An 18,399-nucleotide genomic window follows, 5' to 3' on the forward strand; every position below is an offset into this window, starting at 1 on the left:
AGTAATCTACCCACAGAATCACAGAATCACAGAACTGTAGGGGTTGGAAGGGACCTCCAGAGATCATCAAGTCCAACCCCCTGCCAAAGTAGGTTCCCTACAGAACCTGCCTGTACCCCCTAATTTCTGCAATGAATGAAAGAGCGTTTTTGGTAGTGAGGCAGAGCAGTCTTGGAGGTTAGTCATTAAGGAATTTTTTAAACCCATTGGAAAGGTTTTGATAAGATCTTCAGCAAACTCGCTCACTATGCCTACACTGCTCGTGCTTCAGAAATAGTTCATCCAAAAGCCAGCATTAAAACTTGAAGCTCCCATGCTATTTTAACAAAGGACAAGAGTAAAGATTACAAGGCAACTTTATTTCACATCATATTTTTAAAATACATAAATGAGATCGCATTATCACATTCTAGACACGTGGCTTAATGAGAATCAGTTTGATTTGATTAAGGAATACCAAGTCATAGTTATTTTCTCAGAAGGAATCTAAAAGGAAAAATAACATACAACTAGTATTGCAACGATTTTCTATGAATTATGTTTAGAACTGCATTAAAAAATAATAAAATTAATAGAGGAAAAACTCCTCTTGTAATGAAGGGAGATATTTCATGAGAAGTTTCTATACTTACATAGATTGCTGTATGCCTATAAGGAAGCTTTGTTTTCTCAATGCACAGTCCACTAGTGACATTCCAAACACACATCTCCCTGCCAAAGATAACTTCATATTATTCTCTGTCATTTCTACTCAATTGGATGGAATAATTTTGTGCCAGCAAGTTTTTCTTTAGTGCTGTACTTAAGTGCAGTCTGGTCATTTATGTGGCTTTTTGTTACAGATTACTGGGTATGAAAACGTTGCAGTCATTAGCAGGGCATGACATACAGTATCTGTTGCTTTTTGTTTTGGTAATTACACCCTGCTACCTCGCAGCAAACCTGACTTTAAGGCCAACTCTGGTCTACAACAAATTGTAGGTATACTGCCATTATAGCTTGTCAAAGCGTCACTATAACTATCATTCGTTGGAACGACATCCTCCTGAAAATGATTCATTCAACTGAACTTAAACCACACGTTTGAAACACAATGCTGTCATCTTCTGCTGCAGGCTTCAGCTCTAGGGAGGAACTGACGCTCTCAGTGAAGAAGAAACAGTGCCACCATGAGGCTGCTGCCGAAGTCTCTCGGCAGCCCTAATGTCAGTTCTACTCCGTAACATGTAGGAGCTGTTTTAGAAAGTCTCATCAGCGAGCTTTCCTCCTCACTGAAACACTGGTCAACATGCTACTGAACTAGAGTACAACAGAAAAAAACAACTATTTAAATGTTATAAATGAATTTTTACCTGGCTTGTAGTCATAGCTCAGCAATTAAATAATAATCTCTGCTTCAAATTTTAAATAATTATATCCACGATTTCCCAGATTACAAAGGCATTTTTAATAAGAAAAGTTTTAAACATTAGGGGGAAATATTTTAATATATCAAAAATACTTAGTAACTTGTATTTTAATCTACTCATTAACTTAATTTTTTTTTTCACTTTTGCAGGAGTACAATCTATATATGTACTATGTCAGATTTCATAGAGCAAAAACAATAACTTTTAGTCTTCAGTAATCATTTCAAGGCAGTGAATTACTTCTTGTTTATATCAGAGTACATGGAATGTTACCACTTCAGGGAAATTGCTATAATACATACAAGCACACACAAATTAGAACAGAAAACAGCTTCAGCATCTGTACGCTGCACTTAATTTACTTTGCATATAAAAAAGGAAGAAGGGGTGCAGCACATTGATAATACTGTCTTACAGCACATTCCACAGGCAGACACAGGACGAGTGAAAATTTATGAATAGCAGGGAATTGAAGGACTCACAGGCCAGGAAATAGTTCAATTCCATATCTCCTAAAGAGGAGGTTTCCTATTTGTACTTCTCAACTTCATATTGTAACCTTCCAGGGATAAGTAATAAATGTTCTGCATTTACTCACCATAGAATTTAAGCAAGCAATAGCTCTGTAGTTTGGAAAGTAAGTATTTAAAGCAGATTGAAAACTGTTTAAACCTAGCAATATTCATTCCAAGCAAGCCCTATATGACAGAACCTTCAGAACATGAATGTATGTATCACATCTATTGCAAAAACCTCATTTGTTTCTTAACACATTTTATCACAGCTTTTTTGGAAATAGTATCTTTTCTTCCAATATGATCTGGAAATGATATTGCTCTAAGAGAGCTTCAGAATTAAGATGAATGATTGGTTCACTTCTTAACTCTCGAACAGAATTATCAGTGAGCAATCAAAAACTGGTTCTGTAGTTCTCCCACCTTTCTTTTCTGATGAATCCTAAAAGCTTAGATTGACGCACTGGGCAGACAGAGGTAAATAGTTTGATTAAAACACCCGAATCACATTGCTCAGTTAGCCTCTCCTTGCAACCTGAAGTTTGAGAGATCCTAGTAGCTGGATGGAAAGGATAAACAATGTTCTCAGTGAGAAAGTAGAACCCTCAAGGCAACAAAAATTGTAGCTTGGAAAGGGCAACAAGTGTTCATCACAGGAAGAGGTTTTAACAGAGCTGCCTTGTTAAGTGAAAAAGGTGAACCTAAGTTGAATGAGGAATATCATCAAGCTTCAAGACAAAGTCTTCTAAGAAAAGTCATTAAGGAAGTAAAAAACTAGCTCTAAGTGCTTTCAAAAGCTGAAATCTTCAACAGATAGGCTTCAGATTCCAGCACAAAGGATTATAAAATAACCAAGAAATAAAAACTCTCATATGTTACTCTGGCAGTACTGCAGAAATTAGTTTGATTTAAGTAGAGTGCCAAATCACAACAAACATACAAGAAAAGATCAGGAAACTCAAGGGTCATATACCAAGACAGCTGATGCAATTTAAGTAAAGACAAAGAACATTAACACCTTGTATTCAAGAGTTGTTTTTTCTGTGCTTCCAGATGTGGTCACTGAGCAAGCACAACCTGCATCAAGTACATGAGCCTCCTTCCTGATTCAATTCTTGAGATCAAACTCAGGAAGAAAAAAGTCATCATGATATTAAAATTCTGAACCTCCCAATCCCTCCCTCCACAGTCTGTTATTCTCCATTTGAATGGGGCCTGACTCTTGAATAACTCATTCTCCTGACTGTCAACTGGTTACCTGAACTTGCCAAGCTCTTTATTGCTTAAGAGATGAATTCTTGGTTAGCCTATTGTATACAAGAAATAGTCATTATCATAATTGCTATTCTTTTTATATAATCAAGAAAGTGGATTAAAAACTTTCTGCCAAATGCAGAATTTGATCTATGTTTGATTTACATTTCATGATTTGAAAAATAAATTGAGTATTCAGTTACCTACCCATTTTCAGTAGCACTTACTACATATGGCTGTTTCTCAAACTCTCTTGCCTTTGCCAAACAAGTTACAGAAGCAGTATGGCCAAAGAGAATTTCTTTAGATGAAATCTAGGAGAATAATACAATGGTTTAACTTAAACAGAGCACTTTATAAACTACGAAGATCAAAAAGCTAGTAAATCCTACTTGTAGACATTACCAGTAATTGACAATGTGCTTTATATTCTTATGTTCTTCAGCTATGTTTCTGAAATATACAGAGATGTGTACAGATTATGCAATTTTGCATGCTGCCAATAGGAATTATAGTCTTTAACCACTGTAGTTTGGAAACCTCTCCTGAAAAATTTCTGGAGTGTCAAATGTTATACAGCAGGCAAAGTACAGAACCTCTCTGGCCTACACTATGCTGCAAAAGGAGAAATGGCAAGTGAAGCAGGGAATTGATAGAGCAAAGCACTTAAGCATGTATTTAGTACTGTGTGTTTAAGTAACACCTCTGACTACAATGAGCTTCATCTCATGCAAAGATCATCATAGGAAAAAAGTAGCAGCATAAAAGCATAAACTAAAGTGTCATGTTCAAACTGAAATGGCACAGCAAAATCCAAGAACAGAACCATCACTAAGAACACAGAATAAAATTTTGGAATTGCTTTGATTTCATTCTATTTTCAGAGAGATGGACATGAAATAGAATAGTAGTAACTTGTCAGTAGTTTTGCAGTTTAATTATATCATAATTACAATATTTCATCTTGAAATGACAGGCCATACTCAACCACTGTATTAAAGAAAAAAGATTTCACAGTGTAAGAACTGCAGTAGTTGTATGTTCACTTACAACAATTACAGCACATAATCTCAAAATAACCCATAAGTCAGCAATCATCTATGAAAATTTTTCTGATGTCTGTAAATTGTTGGTTACTCATACAGGTGCTTTAACATCTACAACTTTGCTTCATAATGTATGGCTTATTATAGGAAACATCTTTAATAACTAATTTAAAAGCAAGAGCCTAGGGAATTCCACTGTTGATAGTAAAAGGTAAAACCTCAATTCACCAATTTAGTAGAAACAAACCTTTAATTCTGATGAAAGATCCCAGAGACATATTTGCCCCTCTTGACTTCCTGTAACAATAGTCTGCTGGTCATCTGTAATCATAATGGCAGTGATGCTGTGAGAGGGAGCAATTCTCCCCCACACTGCCACAGCTGGTATTGATACCCTCATCGCTCACACCTGAAAACAGAAACAAGTCAAGGTGAGCTGACTGTCAGCCACATGGAACGTAGGAGAAATAATTAAAATAAACAACCACCAAATAAGCAAAACAAAACCACAACAGAAAAACACACAACACACTTGAGAAAAAAAAAAAAAAAAACCACAACCAAGCAATTCAATCAGCATTTGAAAATGGGAGCTCAGAAAATCTGATGAAGGAGTCTGGCTGTTGCCAATATCTCATTAACGCTTTTATTAATAGCTTGAGAAGAAAGGACAGAGAAGGGCTGCTATTTTAAATCTGTGCTGTGCCAAAAAGGACAAGTACTGTTACAATATAAGCGTACCCTGCCTTACATAACATGCCTGATCTCTGGTGGGCATATCCCACTCTGTTTTCTTGCTGACTTAGTTTGGTAGTACTACCATACTTCCCCTATCTCCCCCTACCAGGGGTGTTAATCATGCTCTGCAGCAAACTATCAGAGCGCAGAAGTTGGCAGGTGAAAATGGGTATCAGTAAAGAGTTTGTGGTTCCTCAAAAGGTAAAGGAGGATGAAGATAGCAGTGGCTGGAAGGAGAGAATGGATCGAGGGTGGTCAGGAGAGCAGAACCTCCTAGAGACAGAAGCAGCCCAATAGGAAGGTGTGAGGCAGAGACATAGCTGGGAAATGAATTGTTGAACACAACAGTTAATTCATCCTAAATCACATGTGCCTTGTCCCAAAGATTTATCAGCACAATAATTTCAATCACTAGTAAGAAATTGGACCTGTCCAAAATGAATACTGGTCACTACACTCTTGTGAGCTAAGTATGTAAGAAAATATTCCAGTGTACGTACAAACAACAGTACTGAATATTTCCTTTTTACAAAATATTTTACTTCTCCACATATAAAATTTGACATTTGTTTGTTTTAGAAACACTTCAGCCCTCTGTACTTCCTTCACTTCAATCAAAATAGTTGATAAAAATGCTACCTCAATGATCTCATAAGCATTCTACTGCATTTTTCTTGCCTTCAGGTTCCTGCATTCCAAAGTGTCTAACATCTTTCTAGAGTACTCCCAACAATGTCTTCGAAATGAAAGCCAGCAAGTGGCAGAACATTATCTGGTACTTCAATAGACAGTTTTACCTAATGAGCTTCTATTTGTTCTGTTAAGACAAATATTCAGGGAACTTAACACACACAATTTCATGCTTTGGGTCATCTTATGTGAAAGGACTGGTTGCCAAAGAAAGGCATAGATGAGCAATACCTAGCAGTGTCTTTACATGAAGTATTCCCACAATAAAACACCACGGTCTACCCAAGCCCAACTGCAAACTACTCCAGTGTGTAAAAGCTGCTTCAAGATTCCCCAGTTAAGTGGAGTACCAATACTCTACCCTATGGTGCTCTTTCATTTTTCCAGGAAACCTATACAGATGCTTCAGGAGCATCTATTTATCTCCTTCCCTTTCAGTTTATTAGAAAATAATGTCAAAACATTGTTGTCTGCTTCTAGCTCTTGTCAGGAATGGAGAATGGTGTGAAATGGACTTGTGCCAATCAAACAACTCCACAGAAAACCAAAATTCTCTTAAGCTTTAGTGAAGGCAATTTTGATTCCTACTAGCCCAAGAAAAATGGACAAATAACTGAAGGAGTCTCAGTGAAGAGAAGTGACTGAGCTCAGTGAAGACAGTGACTGAGACAAAGGACTGAAATGGTTGGTATGGCAGTCTATCAAGGCAGGTCAACCTACCATACAATGTCAGCCAGAACATCAAAAGCAGAAGAGGAACCTCAGAAATTAATTACAAGAATTTCTTTGGTAACTCACACATAGCATATTTTCTAATCTCGCTGTGGGTATGCATAAAAATATTTAGAGAAGTAATTGATCTCAGCTTTAGAATGACTTCTCTCAAACTTATTTTTATAAATTTCTGGATATATTAAGTATAATGCTTGCTGAACAAGAGTAAAGTCTTTTGCTTAGTGTCCTGAAAAGGAAGGTTTTTTATCCAAAGTATAAAAACATATTTTTAGGTATTGGCTAGACAACAGAACTTCACTATTATTATAATCCTTACAGAATGGTGTCTTCTGAGTTAACTATTGAGTGATAAACCAAATCCTAGCTCTTTAAAGTGTATTTTCTCCTGCATATCACATAGCCACTTGTGCCATGGGAATGTTCAGTTAGTGTAAAACACCATAGAGCAGCAGATTGCAGGTTCATACTGCATTGAATAAAAACCTTAAGTCATATTTTCATGTGAGAGAAATACAGAATCAAGATCAATACTCTTAGCACACCTAGTGCTGAGCAAGTGGTGTGTAGTGGAATTAACTACAAATTGAAAATTAAAATCCCTAGAATTTGTTGTCATTGAACAGGGCTGCTCTGAAAGTAATGCCTCCTATTTGGTTGTGTTGGCCCACAACATCAGAGGCATACGGTGGTGGTGCGGCAGCAGAGGTTGAACCTTCCCACCAATATTCCATTACATTTTGTTGCTGTGACAGATGGCAGCAGAGGGGCAGTCTGATGGAACAACACTGTTTGAAGCAAAGAGGTGGAACTAAATACCCACCTGCAAAAGAAATAGCACTTACTGACATTCATCAATGCTTGCTGTATGTTTATGGAGACCAACCAGTGGATGTGAGCACAGTGAGACAATAGGTGGTGCATTTCAGCAGTAGTAACAAGGATCATGAAATGCAAGCAGTGTTTTACATGGTGATGAACAGCGGATTGACTAGAATGTGACACAGCATCAGGATGTTCCCCTCTGTCTTCCCTACCTCTGCGTGCAAAGACTTCTGATTGTCCTTCCATTCTACAGCAATCGTTGGAACAAAAGGAGTGTTGGGAGGAAGTAAACGACCACCCCAATGACTAACAATGGACCTACAGCAGACCATCACAGTGCTAGCTGACAATGAAGGTAGCCAGATAAGGCTACATCTGTTGGGCAATCATTAGGAGTGGATAGGATGATGAATTTGGGAATGTAGTGAATACGCAATACATGTGAAAATATAACCTGTTCACAAAAGATCAAATAAAAAAGTTCAAGACAAAGTGCTCAGCAAGAACGGTGATGAGGGGTGTCTTTTGGGATAACAAAGTGATGATTCTTCTGGACTTCCTAGAACACGGACAAACCATCAGCGGTGACTGCTGCATCATGATGCTCACTAAGCTGAAATTTTGAGCTTCCAGAGTCAGGCCAGAGAAGTAGATAAACTCTCTCTTGCAACACAGTATGGGCCAGACCCCATACGAATTTGAAGTCCATGGAACACATTGCCAGTCTTGGCTGGACTATCCTATCACACACACCATATAGTCCAGATTTGGCACCAAGACAGGCCACCTGAGCAACATCTTCCTAGGAGCAACATCATGGTAGCAGCTGTGAAACGGTGGGTCACTCACGCTGCTGCACATTTTTACAAGCATGGCAAACAGGCTCTTGTTTATTGCTGATGAAAATGCATAGCTAAGGGTGGTGTTTATGTTGAAATAGTGTTTTATAGCTGAGGATGTCCTCTATCAAGTAGTACTATTGTGCACTTCCTATCTGTTGTATTTTCCATGAAATAAATAGAAGACATTACTTTTGGAGCAATCTAAGATAATCCATTTGTACATTTTCAGACCATAACTGTTACGATTTATAAACAGATTACTCTGGACAAATCATTCTAAAATCCTTTATATGTAATTTTTCACACAAACATTTTGCACTTTCGTCCTTGTGTTGTGACTGAAGTGGAAGAGAAACAGAGGGCAAGGCATACGAACTTGCATTAATATTATTGTCCTTAAATCTTCCTCCTCTTCTTAACTTTAAGATCAAGATATTGATGTACAAGATAAAGAGTACTTTGCATAAATGTTTTGACTCTACAAATACCACAGCTGCCCTAGAAATAATGCATGCTTATTTGCACAAATGCACATATTCACACTTTGTCTGAAAATATTACTTTTATCAAAGGTATGTAGTGTAGCTGATAGCACCTAGAGCAAAATTTCTTAAAGCAAGTGATTTATCAAACTATTCCTTTAAAGAGGTAAAGCATTTCCACAAAGTCAAATACTGCCCAAGGCATGTCTCGCCTGCATGTAAGCTTATCGGCACATGTTAAATTCCTCCAGCTTTGCCCATTCAGGCATGTCTGATTCACAGTGTTAACTCATAATCCAACTTTAAATCAGGTTCCTCAGTCATGTTCCCATTTCTCTCTGCTTGCAACCTAATCAACTCGTTTGTCCTGCCTTCCTGACTGCCAGAAAGTACTCCCTCATAACTGTAAAAATTTTTTTGTTCTTAGTTAAAAATATACCAGTTCATTCCATCTGTAACGTCACATCTCCACCATCCTGCCCCTACTTTTATGAACACATCTCACCAGAAGCACAGCACAAGCCTCTTAACTTTGAAAATAATCACAACTTGTACAGCTTAGAGGACTTCAGCTGCACTGTTTTAACAAATGTAGACAATTTATACAGCATCAAAACTTCTCTTTGAGATGCTGAGTACCACTGTTGCTGTAGAGAAGCTGCTATGTATTTAGAAGTCCATTCAAAAACTGTAACGGAGCAGAGAGGAGGGGCTGTGATCTTGGACATCTTCTTAAGCACGTATTCACACCAAGTTCAACAGAAAGTCAAGTGTTCTGTTTTGCTCCCCGTCAAGTCCAGAGTTTACATTCAGTATTTGGCTCTGCATTTACTTACAGGCAGACCTTGCTCAAAAGCATTAAGGAAGCTTTTAATTAATATGCGGAAAAATATTAAGTATATGGAAAAATATTAAGTACAGTTATAGGAATCATTTCATTTAAAAAAAAAAAAAACATTCTGTGTGCAGACTTCAGAATTCATTGGCTCCAGTGCCAATCAAGGTCTTTATAACTAGGAAGTTAACTTGCCTGAGATGTAATCTCAAATTGTTCAAGCAATAAAACAATGGTTTTGGCAGAATGCTTCTTCTCATGGCTACAGAACATTCCATGATAAAAGCAACCAAACAGGAATTTATAACTTATCTGGGGAAGGAGAAAGACTGCATACATGAAATCAAAGAAAAAAAATCAGGAGCCCTTTCCTGGCTTTTTACATTTACTTATTTTGCATTTCCTAAGCAACCTGCACTGTCCACATGGTCAGTTGTTGCAAAATCCAGTTACATACGTAATTATCAGAGCAGGCAGAAAAAAAAGAATGCAGAAATTGTTACACAATCGTGGAAGAACAATGAGATGAGAAGCACTTAGCTGCTCGTTTTGGGTTCAGAACTCAAATATTTGGGCAAACTGATTAACAGTAGCTATTGAAATTTTATGAAGGCAACATGCATGTTCAAGTCCATGAAATTCTGTTTGCCCGAGCATTTATAGACCTGATAGTTATATCAAACAGTGCAAGTTGCCCCTTCAATCTTCTTTAGTTTTATTATAATATTATGGCAAGAAGCTAAGTTTTAATTAGAGACTGATAGGTATTCACAACAAACCCTTATGGATTTCTGTCTATTTTTTGCCTTTATCTGTCATTTTATTAATATTTTAGTTGGTGTAAAAACTTTACTTAAGTACTGCATTGACTTGCAGTCCCTACATTCTATATAGCTATGACAACTCTCAGATTTTTTCTTGTCCACAATACAGACCAAGTCCAACTAATAGGCACAAATACCAAAATATCGTTACAAGGTTTTCTCTCTACTCATGTGACATAATGCTGTATTTGCAAGCTTTCTGACATCACGTCAATGCCTGCAATGCTGCTCACAACTTTGCTATAAATTGCTCTTCAGAATGCCATTGTATTTATGAATCTGAACACAACAATATTTTGCAGTTCATGAAGCTGCAGGGTACAAGCAGGTTTTTATAGGTTTAAGCAATACAGTAAATTAGAAAAGAAAATGAAATGCTGAGAAAGAAACTTAGAATAGAAATTAGAATACAATGGAGATGAAAAGGCTCCAAGGAAGAAGACTGTTCTTTGTCCCACCTCTTCACGTTTTAATATGCTTTTCAAGAATGTGAACCATCACACACCTTTCCCTCTACTTGGCTCTTTGGAAGCTTCCCCTCATTCTCATTCTGAAGACCCTGGCTGCCACTACACTGCTAGTTTAAGATTTAATGGGACTTCTTCTGAGACCTGCCAGGTCTCCACCTTCATCAGCCAGAGGAGTCACTGCTGAGTGACCACCAGATCTCCCCTGGGGTGTGACTGCGCTGCTTTCACAGTCCAGGGGAGCAAGAGCCTGGGACCAGGGATCAATACAACTCATTTTAACTAGCGAGAACCACCTAGTAATACCTTGTTTGTATTTCTTGAACGAGTGACACAAGAAACACTTATTTCATTCCACACAGTAATTCACCACAATCAGAAGGAGCACAGTAAGGGCAACACCATCACCCAGCTGCTGATTACATCAAAGGTTTGCAGCACAAATTCAATTTTATGATGTTAATCTCAGCCTGCCACTCAGAAATTTTCTCTGAGGGATATGATTTTTTTCTCTGGATTTCATTTTAAGAATGATTTTCTTCTTCAACAATCAATAAAGATATGTTTTCATCAAAAGACTCTATCTTGGCAGAATTCAATTGGCCATTTGAAAAGCTTTTGGTGACACAATATTAATTAAAATAGTTTATGTTGCTCCTAAACTGGAAAATGGGGCAGCAAAAAACCCTCGTGCTGTACACACTGTTATGGGGTACAGTAGAATAACCTTCACCTCCTTGAAGTTAGCACAGCCCCATAACTTTAAGCTTGCTATAAAAGCATTGTGAGACACTTTTTCCAAGCACAAAAAAAAAACAAAAAATCTTGCAAGATTATAAAATCCCTTTCTTCCACCATCATTAAATGCTTCAACAACAAAAATCTTGGATGTGATAGCTGTCTACACTTTCGATAGCCATTAATGCACGTGAGCTAACAAACTTGTTTTTAAATAACATACTGCATATATGCAGTTCATTTGGAAAAAACATACAAGTGCTCAGAGACGTAAAAATGTAATTGGAAAAATTCTATTTGTTTTACTGTCTGCAATTTGACTATCCTAACATCCTATCTAATAGAATATTTATCTATAAGAAAAGGTTTTGAGCAGTCCTTCAAGTGCGTGAATTCTTGGCCTCTTCTAAAATCTGAAGTGTATAAACAGTATTGCTTAAGTCTTCTGGGGAGTTACTCATTCAAATGGTGAAACGTGTCGCTAAAATGGCTTTAGGAAACTCATTCCTCCCTTCTTACAGGAAAGCCTGTGGGAGAAGACGGCCATCAGCACCTGCAGAAGTTAAGCTTTGATTTCTACAAAGCTACATCTTACTGACATAAAGACATGCTTTAACCTTAACTTCTATAAATGTTATTTGTACATTATGTTTATCTGTAAAGTTTTTTCGTTTTTAAGTGCTGCTTCCTGTACTAGCAAACAGACAGCTTCGTGGATTTTTCCATTAATTATGAACAACTCTGCTCAGATGAATTAGTGTCTTTTAAGGCATTTAAGATTCCTACATGCATCAAAGGGTCTGCTAAGGTGGTTCCACCTCCAAGTTTGCGACCTACACTCCTAGGAAAACACAGAGTAATGAACTTCAAGTCTGTGTCAAGAAATCTCACAGATAGAAGCCAAAGTCATGTATCACCTACAAGAGCTTCAATGAACTTTCATTTTTATGAAACACCGTATTCTGTAACAAACTAGCCATAACTAAGTCTACAGAATTCATTATTTACACTGCTTTAATACAGAAGAAAATCTAGCAAGGTCAAGACGTTAAACCCGAAAAACTTAAAACCCCCAAGAGAAAGGCAGCAAATATGCATCAAAGATTGAGTCATTCAGTTTGTCTTCCCTGAGCGACCTTGAAGTCACTGAAGATACATCATCAGAAGGGTGTTGGTCTGGGTTCAGCTACACTGTACTCCAGAATGTTGAAATAACAAATAAAATTGGAATCAGATGCTAGAAATAAAACATTTCACCAGCCTTTGGCTTTTATATAGTGATGCAATAATCACTAATTAGTAGTGTAAATCAAGCACATCATCATGAAGGTTTCCCACCTGTGACTATTTGAGAACTCTTTCCTTTTGCTCTTCAGGTACTCTTTATCACCAAACAGGTCTGTACACAATGTTCCCTGCTGTGGGGCACACAGCTGTTTAGTGTAAACAGCCCTGAATGATTTATAATATACACACAGTCAGACCCATACAAATACACAGTTTATTATGAAGCAAAACCAAAGTCCGAACCTGACTCAATCCTTTGCAACGCACAGATTGCACTCCTTGTTACAGTACATTTCTAATTTTAACATTTGAAGTGTTTAATGAGAAGCTTGCTCCTGCCACTCCACCAGCCTTAAAAGCAGCACAGACCTCTGGGGCAGAACCAGCTCACACAACAGCAGTTTCTGTAACGGGCATTCCTAAACTTCACATGCCCTTAACGAAGGCATTAGCAATTTGTTAGTTACAAACATATTCAGGAAACACCACTATGTTATGTAATAGAATGATAAAGGCTAGAAAGACCACTAAAATCACAGTCCAACAACCAAGCCACACCTCTGATTGCTTGAGACCATATCCCTCAGTGCCATATTTATTCTTCCTTGAGTGCCTCCAGGGACAGGGACTCCACCAACAATCTGGGCAGCCTGTTCCAGCGCCCAGCCACTCTTTCTGAGTTCTTCCTAATATCCAACCTGAACCTCTCCTTAGGGCCATGCCTTCTCATCCTGTCACCGCTACCCAGGAGCAGAGGCTGAGCCCCATAGCACCACAACCTCCTTTCAGGGAGCTGCAATCCGAGCAACGACTGAAGAAAGACCACAGGGTTCTAATTGAGCCCTCTTGATTAACTGAGCAGAATTCCTAACCAGAACCACTGCTAAGAAACAAGGTACGGAAGGTGTATGTACATCTCTAGATATTTTGGAATCTGAACACCGACATCAAACATCACAAATTAAAGTTTAAATACAACACAAACACAGAGCCGCTGCTGACAGATACGCAGACAGGCCAAAACCAAATACAAAATAACAGTTAAAAGAAAAAGCAAGTTCCCCAGCCGGCCAGTGGAAGGAGGAGGGTGGCAGAGGCCGCGCACGGCGGATCTCGCCCTGCCCACCTCGAGCCCCGTGCGGGGGCTGCAGAAGCAAAGGCTCGGGCACAGCGCGCGCCTCGCCTGGCGCCATGGGGAGGCTGCACTCCGCACTCAGCGATGCGCTGACAGGAGCCAAACCGGGCCGGCGCAGCCCCCTACCTGGAGCCGCTCCGAGCACCGCCAGCGAGGGAAGCACCGAGAGGAGAGGCAGGGAGCGAGGCCAGGCTGCGTCCTGCTCCAGAGGGTGACACACGGCTCTGCGCTCGCCGCCGGGCGTGGGACGGCGGTCGGAGCAGGGCTGGTCCGAACCGCCCGCAGCTCGCTCCGCCCGCAGCCCGGTCGGAACGCAGAGGTGACGCGCTCGCACGGCAGCTCTCCACCTCTATAGCTCGAGGGGAAAGGACAGTTAGCCTGAAGAAAGGAGAAACAAAATAAGAAAACAGGAAAAACAAAAAAGAAAAAAAACAGTACACAGAAAATAAAAAGTTAAAAGTGAGCGACGCGAAAACAGCTCGTCCGTCCACCCGCCCCTCGCTAATGAGGCGAGGTCGCACCCCAACCAGGGCAGGTCCGACAGGTGAGCGCCCGCCCCTAGGAGCAAACCCAGCCGGTGATGGAGCACAGGTGATGTTTAACTACCGCACAGGGCAGAGCGGTATTGCGCTTCTGCTCGCGGCAGCGGGACGCAGGTGTTCCGTGAGGGGCGGGCGGAGCGCGGAGCGGCCGCTGTGGGCTCCCAGGGGGCGCCAGGGGGGCGCTGCGGGGGACCGTGATTCCAAACAGGTGTGGGGACCGCGCCTGAGGGCAGTGCGGGGCGGGGGGTACGCGCTGCTCAGCTTGGAGGGCTTAAAGGGAGCTTAGGTGGGTTGAAGCGATTAGCGAGCGAGCGAGCGAGGTGTTGGTTCGTGAGCTTTTCTTGTTCTATATGGCAGACATAACGTAGCTGAGACCTGGAAGTTGTTCCTGTGAGTATCCAGTACGGGCTGGCTGCGGTGTGTGCTGTGAGTTTGTCCCAGACGCTGGAAAGCTCTTACGGAGCTGTGTAAAGGGCTGCAAACAAAGCCGTGGGAGCCGGTGTTACTAAAGAGTTTGTGTCTCTAGATGTACTACTTCCTAACTTTTTTTGTTTTTACATTTATTGAAATAATACTAAAATGTACAGCGACTGCGATTGCAAACAGGTGTGGGGACCGCGCCCGCGGGCTTAAAGGGAGCACAGGTGGGTTGAAGTGAATAGCGAGTGAGTGAGAGGAGAGAGGCTTGTTTTTTAGTGCCTACAGTTTTCACATTTTAATGCAGTTACCACTGCGGTGCCTTATGTGTGCTGTCTTTATCATTGTTTTATTCAGCTGATGCGTATGTTAGGGATATTTCTGTAAGATATCTGCTCTGAGATAAAAAATGATGTTCCAAAATACACTGGTATTGTACTGGTGGTTGTAGTTTTCATCCCTGGAGCACGTTATGGAGGTCAGTAACAACAAAGAAAAGAAGTTTGTAGAACTTGTGGAACTTTGAAGCATGCTTCCCTCCTATCCCCCCACCTAGTTCTGCAGTTCAGCTTTTGCAAGATTCATCGTTTACTTGGAAATGTGTTTTATTTCTTCTAAACAACTTTGTGAGAAAGAACTTCTGATACTTCTAATGCTTTTTCATTTTGAGTGATTTCACATATGGAACTTACTACCATTGAAAATAGAACCCTGGTGTGAATGGAGATGTTCAGTTAGATTGCATCCCTACAAGTTATATAAAATTAAATATGGTATTTTACGTGAAAACTTCTAGAAGTACTTATTCTGGGCTTGTTTCTGGGTTTTTGGTAATAGTCATACTAAAAACAAAACGTACTTATTGTAGTTTATTCTTAGCAAGTGAAATACTTTTATGCCATTTTTCCACATGAACTCTTGTCCCACTTTGTGTGAAGTATGAGTCAGGTGTCATTGCTGACGCTTTTGAGTGCTATTTCTGAACGTGGCTAAAACTGATTCTGCTCTTGAGCTCAACAGAGATCACTTTTCTCTACTGAAGAAAAGGTGACCTTTGGACTGTTGGGAGCCAGAAGGCAAGGACAGTTAATAGGTCAAAAAATGTGCAGAGGATAGGAGTGTATGCAGTGAATGAAATGGACAATGGGAGAATCTCTCCTGAAGGAGGTAAATTGTGGGTTTGTTTCTTTTGCTCCAAAAGCAAACTTCCTGCATTAAAAATACAGTCCTTTTTAGTTCTATTTCTTGAATACCGTTTTCATGTTCAGTTACAGATGTGTGCTCTGAACTCAGCTCTTTTCCCAGTTCTCTGTCTGATGTACATACTACTTCTTTTCCCTTTTTTTTTTTTTTTTAAATTCCCTTTTATTTTTTTTTTTTTTTTTTTTTTTTTTTTTTTGCTTCTGTGTGTTTTTTTTCATTCTTCTGTTGAAGAGAGCTTATTTAAGTTCACTGAGTGCTTCATTCAGAAATGCTATGTTTATTGCCAACTTGGACACCATGCTATGCAGAAACATCGTGCAGCTAGCTTCTACATCAGTGTCTTATTTTCCCAAACTGTAACTCAATAATTTATTATTGTTACTGTAACCCAGTAATTATTTTCTCCAGCTTTCTTATCTTCATCTCCCTGGAAGAACTTTCCCTTTTATTTGAATGAGCAGCAATGCAACTTCTGTGAACTAAAGTATTCGTATGGTCTCATTTAGTAACCAAAGCTTGTTTTTGAGATGAATATGAGCAATTAGGGGTTAACAACATTGACAGGTGTCATGTACCAAGGTGCGAAGCAGTTGTAGCTTAGATTGCGGTAGGACAGAGTTGTCAAGTAGTGCGAGTTTATTGTATTAACAGATTTTATGTCAGCATTTCACATAATAAATGTCAAGTTTTGTAGCAACTGAGCTATTGTTTTGCTAAGGTAAGCTCTGGGTTAGTTCACCCCTCCTGGAGACTTAAGGATGCTGTTGATTAAATCAGTGCTTTTATGAGAATAAATGTGATTTCACAAATTACTATTGCATGAACAGACAATGGAAGTTGCTACTTGTCACAGTATAGGATTAAACCAAGGCAAAGTTCAATCTCATGTCATCTCTTTTGGTTTGAAAAATGTATCTTACTGTTTCTTTTCCTCCCCCAAAAGACGCTTCCATCTCTAGGTCCAGAAGTATGATAGTACCGTGGTTGTTACTAATACGTGCGTTTCTGCTTGTTTGAGGTGATGGGGCATGAACTGAAATACGCTTTTTGTGACGCTAGAGGGAGCCGGGGAGAAGATGGAGGAAAGCACCTCTGTTTAATTTTCCTGAGAAAGAGGAAACACAAATTCGATATTGTTAAACTGGTGTTTAAATAGATTAAGGCTTAAGTAGAAGTACACATCTTGCTTCTTTTATCTCAAAGCTACTTTAAAACCGTTTTGTTTGACATATTTATTTTTGTGTTTTCTTGAGGGAAGAATGTGAAGTTCTTATCTTTTTAATAGTAAATCATAAAAGAATTTGTGGGGTCATTTTTCCCTTTAAAATTCCTCATGATGAACAACATAACTGCACTTTTCCCTGTAGTATCCCTGTAGCATCTAGTGCAATCATGTGACAAAGGCAAATATGAAAGCTATTTGTGTTTCCAGGAGCTTTTCACATACTTTTCACATATTTTTGAGCAAGGAAAAGCGTGGGAAAAAGACTTCCCTTTTTCAGATGGGCAGGAAATATTAGTGCTTGTCTTTAGGGCATAAGATGGTGTTGGAAACGAAGGCTGAAAATGCAGAACTGTTACAGACAGATAGAAATGATGATTTTTAAAGGGAATGCTAGAAATCTAATCTCTTATGTTTGCTAAATAGAGGTATGTACAGGAGATGAACACTGATTGTTCAAATGCTTTTCTTGAATACAAGAATTCCAAAGCTAGTTGAAAAGATTGCAGTTCTGGAAAGACAAAGGAAGAGGCATGTGGTTTAAATGTGACCACCGAGCGTCCCAAACATGGGCAACTTTTGAAAGCAGTAAGAGAACACACATGGAACTTCCAGCACGTGCAACTAACTTTAGTCTGGTTTACAAAACATTCTGCTAAATCCCAACATAGTCAAATTAAGGTTGTCTGACTTACCTGCCTGCTTATTTTTGTTTTTAATTGTATTTATTTTCATTGTTGCTGGAGGAGGTACCTTTTTGCTCTATAATTCTACTGACACAACAGAGCTAACTAGCACTCCACTTCACCTCTAATGCAGAAGGATGACTGTATAACTATACGTGTAAAAACAAAGAAAATGTCACCCACCTGAGATTTAGGAAACTCCTATATTTAGGAGATAGGCCATGTTAAAAAAATCTGGTTAATAAAATGAACAAAACTGGGTGTCTGAAGACAAATCTTTTGAAAGCAGGGTACTACTTTTATGTTTGCAATTGAAAATAATTTTAAAAACAATCTAATTTTTTTCTTAGGATTATATTTAAATCAAAAAATCACAGAATCACAGAATTGTAGGGGTTGGAAGGGACCTCCAGAGACCATTGAGTCCAACCCCCCTGCCAAAGCAGGTTCCCTACAGCAGGTCGCACAGGTCTGCATCCAGGCAGGTCTTGAACATCTCCAGAGAAGGAG

At 39.3% G+C, this 18,399-nt stretch overlaps 1 protein-coding gene across 7 annotated transcripts in view; it reads right to left on the minus strand.

Annotated features, from left to right (window-relative positions):
* WDR72 (WD repeat domain 72) overlaps positions 1-14,027 on the minus strand; it is a 107,099-nt gene extending 93,072 nt beyond the window's left edge. For 5 of the 7 annotated variants that reach the window (XM_042824647.1, XM_042824644.1, XM_042824642.1 and 2 more), the window contains exons 1-4: positions 13,946-14,027; positions 4,472-4,633; positions 3,386-3,492; positions 633-711 (exon numbers count right to left, since the gene is read on the minus strand). In XM_042824647.1, the coding sequence (XP_042680581.1) occupies positions 633-711; positions 3,386-3,492; positions 4,472-4,624 (339 nt within the window). In that variant the 5' untranslated portion in view covers positions 4,625-4,633; positions 13,946-14,027. Of the gene's footprint in view, positions 1-632; positions 712-3,385; positions 3,493-4,471; positions 4,634-13,945 lie in introns of those variants that run through there. The other 2 variants (XM_042824646.1, XM_042824649.1) reach the window with 2 other exon arrangements.
* Positions 14,028-18,399: the final 4,372 nt, after the last annotated feature.

The sequence above is a fragment of the Centrocercus urophasianus genome, unplaced genomic scaffold (assembly GCF_019232065.1).
Source record: "Centrocercus urophasianus isolate 14NV4802_14NV808 unplaced genomic scaffold, USGS_Curo_1.0 seq_23, whole genome shotgun sequence".
Lineage (NCBI taxonomy): Eukaryota > Metazoa > Chordata > Aves > Galliformes > Phasianidae > Centrocercus > Centrocercus urophasianus.